This window comes from Cynara cardunculus (assembly GCF_001531365.2).
Source record: "Cynara cardunculus var. scolymus isolate 2C chromosome LG 2, CcrdV1, whole genome shotgun sequence".
Taxonomy (NCBI): Eukaryota; Viridiplantae; Streptophyta; class Magnoliopsida; order Asterales; family Asteraceae; genus Cynara; species Cynara cardunculus.
Window position 1 is genome coordinate 54,499,509 of NC_037529.1, and position 11,523 is coordinate 54,511,031.

Here is an 11,523-nt window from a genome sequence, read left to right on the forward strand (position 1 = left end):
TTCCGGTTCCAAAAATTTAAGAACCGCTCTAACCGGTTCCGGTTCCGGTTCCAATATCTCAAGAACCGCCGGTTCCGGTTCCTGTCAAAAAGAGCGGGTACCCGCCTATGCTCACCCCTAATATATATATAGGGTCTAATCAAATGAGAACTAATTAGTTTGTGGTAACCATGAGGTCTAATATGAGCCAATCATATTATGATATTAATTATATTACCTTAATTAATAGGTAAAGGGTGTTTTAGTAAAATAATTAATCATAATTTAAATATTTTTCTTATTTAATAGTTATCAAATTCGGTTTCCTTAATTCTCAAGAATCAGTTTCCTTAATTATCTCAACAAAATTGTATCACAGTCGTGTATCACATTGTGGTTGTGTGTGGTCTAAAACTTAGATCACATCTATTATCAACCCATGTTCAAGACGTTATCACAGTGGTATCACAATGTGTAACACAATTGGTTTTGTGTCTTATTGTTATAAATTATTGGGTATCACAGCGTGTATCATATTTGTTTGGTGTTTTACTGTTAGAAATTCTTGGTCGGAGAGAGAGAGAGGGGGAGAGAGGAGAGAGATTTTAAAAAGACTAATTTACCCCTATATATTATCAGTAAATTTAAATTATTTGAAAATTAATGAATAATTACCAAAATTAATATGTTTAATATTAACCATTGATTATTAATAATATGTGGTTGAGATTGGATCGCACAATTATCACAAACAATCGAATTCTCCCTTGATTGGACCCCTATATATATATATATATATATATATATAATTCTGTTGATGATTTTAGAGGAAAAAATAAAATTAAAAATTCTTATTTAACCTACTGAAGGATAACAGATGGAATTTAAGTGATTACATAATTATTTGAATTTTGCTGATAATGTTGTAGAAAAAAAAAAGTATTTAAACTTAGCCGCCATTTACCCAAATACTTATCCGATAAGCGTTTATCGGTAAGAATCAACATTATAATCTATTTTACCAGGTAAGATTGTAATATAACAAAACGGTATCGTATGTAACAATTTACCTGGTAAACGCTTACCCGGGTAAGAGTTATCACCATCACTTATCGGGTAAGACTCTCTATCCTTATCATTCCTCCTAACGGGTAAGATTTTCGGTCCTTGTCATGTTAATCAGGTGAGGAAAATTACCTGATAAATATTAACCGGGTAAGTATTTAGTAAACGACCCCTTACTGATGGACCAATGAACTTAAATAATTTGTATATTATATCAGTAAATTTAAAATAAAATTACCTATGAATTTATTGAAAAGGATTGTTATTAAATTCTTTTTAATTCTTTTATTAATAGAAAATTCGTAACATATGTATGCAAAGGATCACGGTCACAAACCAACTCTATAACATATGTATGTAAAGGATCACGATCACAAACCAATACATTCACTTAATAAAAATATAATTGTAATAACCTTGAAGACTTTAGAATAAGATTATACATTAGGGACGGATCCATAAAATTTTTTAAGCAACGTCACCATTTGAGTATAAGAGAAAAATATAGGGAAAAATTTTCAAACTACGGATTTTTTTTCAAATGGTGGCACCATTTTACTAAGAAAACGACATAGTTTCAAAATACATATGGTGGCACACAACAAATTAATACGGTTGCACCCTTCACGAACTTAAAAAATTTTACCCTTCGACGGAGGAATAATACGGTGGCACATGCCACCGTATGCCAAATAGTAGGTCCATCCATGTATACATTACTTTTGAAATAGTAGGTCCATCCATGTATACATTACTTTTGAAAAAAATTATGGGTTATCTACCGGAACCCGCTAAATCTACCCCTGCAGCCTGCTCGGCTCGGATCACATTAATTTAACCCCAACTCGCACAAAAATTAATCATTAATTATTCTTGTACCAAACCCACTTAATTATTCAATTAAAATTAAAAAAAATGGACATTGTGATATGTTTTTTTTAATAAAAACAACTTCATCAGATATGATAACACTAATAGAATGAGCAAATCTCAACGACATTGGCTTATGCTGATAATAAAATAAAAAGGAGATGGTGAGGGGAAAATCCATAGGTCACAAAGCCACGATGTCTATTATTTGACAAAATGCACCTAATAAATGCCAAAAAGATGTTAAACAACTACAACATAATCACCATTAAACAATACCACTACAAAGTAAAGCCATACCAAAATAAATGAACCCATCCATCCATCCATCCATCCAAAGAGTTCACATGCATTTTTCTTTCCTATATTCCTTTTGTCTCTCCTCAACAACGCATCTTCATCTTGCCTCGACAGTCGATTTTCTCGATGCTGGTTTTTGTCCGTTTATAGAGGATTTCTTTTATGTTTAAAGAGGGCGGTAAGGCACGTAGCCTAACATATTTCTCACATTCGTAACGACATCGTTGCACTTGGTCAGAAGGCTTAACATTTGCTGTGTGATATCCATTTTGGGTAATGGTGCTGGTGCTGGTGGTGGTGGAACAATAATTGGTCTTTGCAAGTTGTGAACGAAGTTCCCAGGTGGCGCTGGTGGTGGTTGTGTTTGTTTTATCTCGCCCGCATAATTCAAAGATCGTGGTGGTGGTGGCGGTGGCTGTAAGCCTATGCCACCGTAGTGCATAGAATTTGATGATGGTGGTGGTCTAGTAAATTGAGCAGTTGAAGTTGCAACAGCAGTAGTAGAAGAAATGGGAAGAGGGAGGTGAACAGCCTTTTGAAAATTCTTACTATTAAAATCCATTGTTGCATGAGAAGAAGAAAAAGATGATGATGAACCATTCTTGTTCTCCGCCATGTTTTTCACACTTTCCTCCCCACCCAACATGAATTTTACCCGCGGCATCCCTTTACTACCACCTCCCGCCTCCTCACCGCCACCCGATTTCTTCAGACATGATTTCAGCTGTAAGCCTGCCATGGTCTCCATGGACCCCTCTTCTTTTGGGACCTTCACAGGTGGTTCATAATCGCCGGATCCCACAACTCCAACCTCTTTAAGGCTGCATTTTATATCCGCGTTCCCAAACAAGTTGCTACTTCCCAGCACAAACTTATACGCCGCCTGTGCGTGGGCTTTGTGCCTGTAAACCACCCGGCATGTGAACGTGTTCCAAAATATCCGAGTACCCGAATGATCCATAGGTCCATAACGTGCAAATCTTGCCTTTAGCTCATTAATGGACGGTAGAGATCCTCCTGATGGAAACTTCATCACTAGCATTGTAGGCTCCGGCGCCCGCTGCTCTGTGTTCTTCAACTCGGATTTCCTTGATGTCATAACAACCGCCGGCTTCACATCTCCTCGTGATGCCGGTTCGTCAGTTTTCTTAATTACCTTCTTCTCCTTGGTTAAATTTCTAATATCACCAACTTTCTTCTTCTTTTTTGCAGCGATTTCTTCCTGGCGATCGGATGGACCCCGCTTCCGCCCGCCTTTAGTGGGATCATCAGGCCTGGCTTGTGGTTTTGCAGGTGTCGCTCCTAGGCCATTCTCAGCACAAGACTTGCTAGAATGCTTATCATTTCCTTCATCCTCAGCTATGTTTAAGCTTTTTTGGAACACACCTGATCTGAACCTCAAAAAAATCTGTCTTGCTTTAACAGCCCATCCTTGGTTAATAGCATGGAAAGGATCACAAGCAAGTGAATGCAAATCACCCAGTACCTGTGAAAGCTCCACTTCATGATTCATCTCTTGTGAAGACAAACACTTGTTATCAGTTCCATTAGGATCCTCAATCGGAGGCTTTGATGCGGGAGCAGATTGAAAGGGTCTTTTAGCTGAAACTTTGTCAACCAAAGGAACCCCATCTTTACCAAGGACCTGTGTACCGTCAGCCATCAAGACTTCTTTCTTCCTCTTCTTTTTCTTCTCGGGCAAGACGGATTTCCCAGATCCCAGCTCTCCAACAGGACGTTTAGAAACCTTCTTCACCTTTTTCGGCTCATTATCCGTTCTTTGTAAAGCAACTATTTTATGGGGTCCTGAACTTGGGGTGTCATCTTGGTTGAACACCTTTCTGTCACTTGAAGACTTGTCATCTACCAAATCAGAACTTGTCTTTTGTGGCACAATCTTCTTCTCATCATCACCAGAAATCTTCACTGTTGGTAGATCACCACCAAAGCCTGGTGCAATCTCACCAGCAGAAAAGCTAGGTGATTCAACTTTGCTCTGTAAATTAGGGTCACCGAATTCCAGGACAATAGGTGTGTCTTCCATACTTGCATCTCTTGAAGCTAATTCATCGCTCACAATGGCTGTCCCAACTTGTTCATGTGTTCCCAAGTCTCTCTTTTGCAACACATAGTCACCAGCAGCATTTGCCATGGAATCCTTAAGGTGGGGAGAGAATGACAGTTTCCCTTTCTCCTTTTTGAGCACTTTTACCTCTTCAGATTCATCTCTCCGTTTAAAGAGATACTTGTCTTTTTTAGCATGGTCCTTAACCTTATTAGGTTTTGCAGAACTCTTTCCCTTGCCTGAAGTGTCGGCAAATACCTGTCGCCCACTCAAGGGAGCTGTAAAAACACCAACATCAGCAATCTATCATGAAGAAATTGGACCATGTTTACAGAATATATATAAGATCCATGGGGAAGGTTCAGAGTAAAGAATCTAATCCATGTCTAATATTTCAGATATTCTGTATGTTGATTTGTCAGCTTGAAAGTATGTAAACGAATTACCAGAAAAACTGTTTAGGTATGAACATGCTCATATCTTTATGTGCTCATTTTGATAGCATTTCCATAACTAGAAATTAAATAGAAATAGAAGCCTAAAAGGCAAGGTGTGGACAAGCCAAGGTCACTGTTCTCAGATGGAACAATAGAGATTCTTTCTTCAGTCACAAAGGACAAGAGATATATACAATCAAGAAAAAACCTAAAAAGAAGAAAGCAAGAAACATTTTGCAACACGATGATGTGTGATGATGACCAAGTCATCCCATATTCCGACATGACCATGGTGTTTTTCTCGTCAAAGTTCTGGCGGCCACTTTTCCTATTTGGTTCATTATCTGAGGTGAGATTGAACATCTATAAGTGAACCCACTAAAGGTGATAAATGAATTTAAGATAAGGTCAAATTATTCGCTAAAATAAACCATACAAACTTCAGCAAAGCATAAAAGACGACAACAACTACAAGCCCGGCTTAACATCTTAGGGTGACACAACAATAGTGCATGCATTTCAAAATCCCTACAATAAAAAAAAGACAGTTGCAGCGACATGTTACCAAGGAATAAATATTTGTGACAATGATATCAAAAAAAATTCAATAGAACCCCTAAATAGTCCCTAGGTGAAGATATCAAAAACAAATATATGACACTCTGCGAAGCTACAATACCAGATAGAATACGGATACAAACTTCTAAATTGATCAGAAAATAAAATATGCAAGGCTATGTAACACGAGTTTTGGTATTTATAGTAGATATCAACCAAGCCCACAAACCAAGTGTTGAAAAAAATGTCAGAATTCGTATAGAACCTGAGCTGTTACTATTCACAAATTCAAGCTTCTGATATAATATTGAAGATGCAACACAACATGCACTTGCCACAAAAACTATAATTGAAAGATTTAATTGGTAAGAGGAAGGCGTGAGAGACAGAGGGAGGGGAGCCAGCAAGATGACAGTTGGGTTACTAGAGCATCATATTACTTCCTAATTTGGCTGTCTACCTTGGCATCTACTTGTGTGACATTTTTCTACTCACTAATCTTAGCTTTTTGGCTTGCTGTGTTTCCTTCCTTGTTTTAACCAAGCTTCCGCACTTTTGTCACTGCCGCATTGCACACACTCTCACCTATCCCATGCTCTCCATCCTACCCCTCCTAGACCCTACCTCTCTGTTTGTTTGGTTCAGTTTGGTTTCCCAATGAACATAGTTCGACCAAGTCAAAGTGCAGCAAAACAAACAGATATTACGATTCATCTAATGAGTTGATCTTCTGAAAACCTTTGTAGATAGGACAAAAGAGGTAAATATTTTAGCCTCTCTTTAAGAGAGATTGGCAAGTACTTTTCTACAAGCATAAAAGCAAAGCAGGGACTCGATTGAAATAAAGATTATAATCAGACATAAAAGAAATTTACAGTACAGGCCCTACATTTACATTGCTCCACAGATAGACATTATAACCCTGAATCCTATGAAATTAGCTGGAAAAAGAAGCGCACAAGAATGCAAAGTTCCCTTTCTATGAAGAAAATATCTAGTAGGTCAAACAACTCCTCCAAGCACCATCACAAAGCTCTCATAGGTCCAAGAAAAACCCAACGCCATAAAAGGCTGAAGATAATAATGTGAGTCCTTGCTTGGAGTTTGGAAAAACTACTAAAACAGTAAATAACTATTTCCAGGACCCTAAACAATCTCACATCACAAAAGACACTTGCCTCCCCTGTATCACATAAGTTGAAGTGCCAAACATCCATGTACACATAATTTCCAATTGGTTGCTACCAAAAAAAACAATGAAGACAAGGGTTCTCAAGATTCATCATGTTGTAAAATGGGTAAATGAAACCTGCTTTAAGCATAAAGGCTTGGTCATTTTGTGAGGTACTGTATGAAATTGCCATAAACAATTAGAGCCAGTCTTCAAATTCTTATCAGTTATGATCTAATACTTCATGACACTTAAGACACTTTAAAGTAAGGCCCGCACCAAGTATCTTTAAGACGCTCTAAAAAAAGACCAACCTTAACCTTGAAAATAGAAATATCAATTCCCCTGCCAATTAACCAAGGTCAGTGCTTTACATTACTGAACCCGCAGAATCTAACACCAATGAACTAATTGAATATTTTAGGACCAACAACAGAATTCCTTGTACTTCCTTCAGTATGATGACCGAAAGTGACAAGGGAAGCACACAAAAAGGGGCTCTTTTCAAGTCAAAATACATCCATCAATTCCCTTTGAAAGCACATAGCAAAAAGAAAAACAAAAAGTATACCCCTCATCTGTATTATGTACCCAACTCTATGTTGGGAGTAATACACCTGCTAATAGACACTTAATTTAGCATCTAGGTGTACTTCTCTAAGCAATTTGAACTCGGAACATAAAATATGATTGAGCAAGAAACTCATGGTGGACAAATAATGCATGAAGCTCGGAGTAACCAATGGCACCAAACTTTATATGACGAACTGACCAAATTTCTTCTTCCTGGCCTGTCATATTGCAAATAAGAGGCTATGATGGTATTAGTATATTATTACCACATGTCAGGATGGCTTCGTTATTTTCAGTTACAAGAAAACCATGCTACGGTTTCTTTTAAAAAAACCATGCTAGAGATTAAACGAACAGTGCATCACAACTTTTTACAAGGGCAAATTGTTTAACATTAGAGGTGTAATATTATGAAAACAATACTCACCAAGACTTTTAGCCAAAACTAGATAATTCCTCATCAATTTATGTTTGATATTGTGGACATGAATCCCCAATTACTTGCACTAGAAAACCTTTTGAGAGCATCGACAACCAAACTAATAGCTTCCATATGCATCACCAAAGACTCAATGCAAAGCATTTAAACTCACAATTACCGAATAAGTGTCCACTCACTAACAACGTTAACATAGCAATCACTAAGGGGTTGTTCGGTTCATTTTCTATTAAGACCTGTATGAATAAAGATGTCTGTATTGATAAAGTTGTCCGTATGTTAACACAAAAGTTGTTGTTCGGTTGTTGGGCTGAATAAACCGTCTGAATAATGAAAATGACTATTTTACCCTTTTATCTATATTAAACATTGACAATATAGATAAAGTCCCATATACAACCAAATTGAAGCTTTGCACCTTAAAATCAAAGAGCAGAGGTTAACCAAAGCACCTTAAAAACAAAGGGCAGAGTTTTCAAATTAAAAACAAACCGCCTTGAGCAACCACTCCACCGCCTTGCTCGACTGATCATACCCTGATCAAAACCTTACTGTGTCTATCCTTCCCTCCCGACGCCCGAGAAACCCTAACATTTCGAGACGACAGCCATCCACATAGCCTCGCAACACCACCCACCACCACCACCGCATCTCAACAACATTTCAATTCCTCCACCACCATCATCAACATGATTCTGCAACTCCAAATTCCCTTGATGAGTAGCTATCTTTTGAGGATTTGAAGAATTATCAGTTGTTGTAGTACTACCATTAGAAGAAACCCTTTGAAATTTACATACCTGCATCTCTAAATGATTCATCGAAATAATATATTTAAAAACCCTAGAATCAAGAAAGAGGGACGAGGAGCAAGAGCAACTGTGAAGAAGGAGCGCCGATGGTTAGAAGATTGAAGGAGGAGCACCAATCAGTTTGAAGATTGAAGGAGGAGTGCCGATTGGGAAGAGAATGTAAACGGGCAGATTGGGAAAATGGGAGCACCGATCAGGAGCAATTGTTGTCTCTTTCATGCCTGGAAGAGAAAAAGGGCAGATTGGATAGTTGGGGACTGAATGTAAACGACTCTTTTTCCAGCTTACCGAACCAGCCACTTATTCGCTATTAAGCCATAACCGAACAACTATATATGGCTTACCGAATAAGCCATATATCCCACTCAGCCCATTAAGCCACTTCCGAACAGCCCCTAATTATACAATGCATCATTCAACATATACAATCAAAGTACAACTGCTACAACTGACTCATTATTATTTTGACCCTATCCAATTTGATGTAACTTGCATGCCTAAATGCAAGTACTGCAATTATTTAAATAACAGACGTTTACAACAATAACATCATGAAAATAAAATTGCAAATAAAATAGCATCTTATTAAGATGTACCAACCATAGCCATATCAATTTGCAATGTTAATAAATTGTTCCTACCTGATGTCACACAAGGTCAATTCAAACTACAATCAGTGTCCAAAATGGACGTCTATGCCGTTACGAAAAGACCCATAGCATTTCTGTAAGACGTGGCTCACGCCATGGCGTCTTGAGGCGCGCATTTTTACAAGACGTGACTTTTTTCAACTTTTTATTGTTTTAGTTTTTTTATCTTTTAGCTTTTGTGTTTTTACACTTTTAACTTTAAATTCTACACTTTTATAGATGTATCTAATCACAATATCACATCACTCACTTTCACAAATTCATAAATGTCATGGACCCACGATTAAAATGAAGTTGTAAAGTTACCTTTCTAAGTTCTATTTTGAATATTTAATCAAAGACTATTTTTATAATAATAATCTATATGATTTTTCTTCTATTATCAATGTAAATTTATTAATATCATCATCTGATTAAATAATATACATAAAATATATATGTGTATGTATATAATATAATTTTATATATGACATATAAATTTGTCGTTATGTCACGCCTTGAAAAACGCCGTGTCCTCGTCATGGCATGCAAGGCTTGAGGCTTGACCCCACCGCCATGCCACGCCTCCTGCCATCTTGAACCTTGATTACAATTTATGTTGTTCAAAAAATCAACTAATCTCCATTTCAAGAACCAGCACCATGTAATCCCCTAGTGGAGCTTGTAACAAATGCCAATTGAAATAATGAATGCTGGGAGAATCTACTGCAAAAAATAATACAAGGCACCTACAAGAAATTCATTTCAAAACAATGATCTGTAAACGAGAAACCAAAAAAACATAGATCAGTTAATCAATCGTCCCATGTATGTTGTGGCTTTTTAGTTCATAAAATACATCTACCTTGTTCAAAGGATGATGTGGGGTTCTCAAACAGTTACCATAAAATGATAAGAAACCAAGTCGAAGACCTGAAAACAACATAAATGAACATATATTGTATATGAATCAATTACCTTTAGTCGGTGTTCTTCCAGGGGGCAATTCTTGTACAGATCGAGGAGAAGAACGAACTGGTTGGTAACCAAATGCCTGAGCATATGTCTCATCAAATTCCTCATAAACTGCCCTTCTGTAAGAAATGACATTAGCCCTGTTCTTTATAAAATCAATGCCAGCATGATCATTGTCAGTGGGTTCCAGAGCCAACTGCCTTATAAAATCAAGAGCCAAACTGGGCTGGAAACTCTTCCTAGCTTTCTCAATTGCATCAATTGAGTATACAGCTCCAGGCTCATAATCCGCCACATCAACAGCAAAATACCCTTGGACACCAGTCTCCCTGAAATTCTGCTTACTCCTGCACATACAGGACAAACCAAGTGCACTCCTCCTACTAACCTCATCCATTGCCTCCTCCACAGCCTTGACAAAAGTTTTAGAGTTAGTCTGGCGAGACTTCTCTGCAAAATCAGAATCAAACGGCACAAGTTCTGAAGGATCAAACCATCCATAGCTACTATCTCCAAAGAAGGCAACCAACAAAAGACCTTCCCTCTTTGATCTGCGCACTGAAGGGGTTGCAAATTCTTCACTGTACACGTGACCAGGCCACCAAGGGTGAGATTTCACTTTTCCCCAAACCATATCCCCCACTTGAAAGCCATGACCAGGTGATACCTCCATCGACGGCTTAACCACAGTCGACACATTCCCATTGGCAGCAAAATCATCAAACATAGAAATCATAGAATCATATACAGGTGATACTGATTCTTTTGATTTCAGCTCTTTTCTATGTTGCCCTTTCTGCTGCTCACTTTTCACATGCTTTACACTACCATGGTTCCTATCGCTAAACACCTTGTCATGAGATTCAAGAACACCAAATTTGTTCGAGACCCCATCTGTCCTATTATTTACATCACTAACATTTCTTTCAGCTGATACACTGTCCATGCTACCCTCGGCAACAGACCCACCTACACTTTCGAAACCCTGCACAACTGTAGAGTTATCGGAGGGGACGATTAATGGTACAGGTACAGAATCTACTATATTTCCTGAGCTACTGCCATCAACGAAAGATTCTGATTCTACCCTAGGGTTTGTGCTATCTCCTCCTAATTCAAATTCTCTGTTCATCATCACGCACACAAAGAACAAGCCCTAAAAAATTGAAATTGACAGAAAAACAAATCGACAAGGGGTTGGACCCGTAGAAACATACCTTTCGTTGAAGAGATTGTTATGGTAGATGAGTAACAAAGGGGGGATGTGTATGTGTTGTTATCGAAAGTTCGAAAGTCGAAACCCTAAGAAGGATTTTCACGAGGTTCGGCGATGCAGGCGGTTTTATGTATGCGGGAATAATGGCATTTTAGAGTAATTTACAAATTTAGTCCTTCAACTTATACTCTATCAGCACATTTAGTTCATAACTTTGTTCTTTCACTCATAAGTACAAAACTTCATTATTTCATTAGAACTAAAGGGCTGTTTGGTAAGGGTTGTCTGTAACGCACTAAAAAAAATAAAAAAAAAAGGAAAAGGGGGGGGTTATCATCCCACCTCCTACCCTAGTCTTACCACTAGTTGTATTTTCTTTTAAAAAAAGGGGAAAAGTCAGAAACTTTGGGTTCCTCCTCACCTAGGGAAGGGTT

General features: G+C 37.8%; 1 protein-coding gene across 2 annotated transcripts; it reads right to left on the reverse strand.

Annotated features, from left to right (window-relative positions):
- Positions 1 to 2,094: 2,094 nt before the first annotated feature.
- LOC112506549 lies at positions 2,095 to 11,170 on the reverse strand. Of its 2 annotated transcripts, XM_025110676.1 has the most exons (3): positions 11,091 to 11,170; positions 9,877 to 10,858; positions 2,095 to 4,557 (listed from the first exon to the last, which is right to left on the reverse strand). In XM_025110676.1, the coding sequence occupies exons 2-3, from the start codon at positions 10,817 to 10,819 to the stop codon at positions 2,381 to 2,383; spliced, it is 3,120 nt and encodes a 1,039-aa protein (XP_024966444.1). In that variant the 5' UTR covers positions 10,820 to 10,858; positions 11,091 to 11,170; the 3' UTR covers positions 2,095 to 2,380. The 2 variants fall into 2 exon arrangements, with proteins under 2 accessions (XP_024966444.1, XP_024966443.1); XM_025110675.1 differs by having other exon boundaries at positions 9,877 to 11,164.
- Between the last annotated feature and the right edge of the window lie 353 nt (positions 11,171 to 11,523).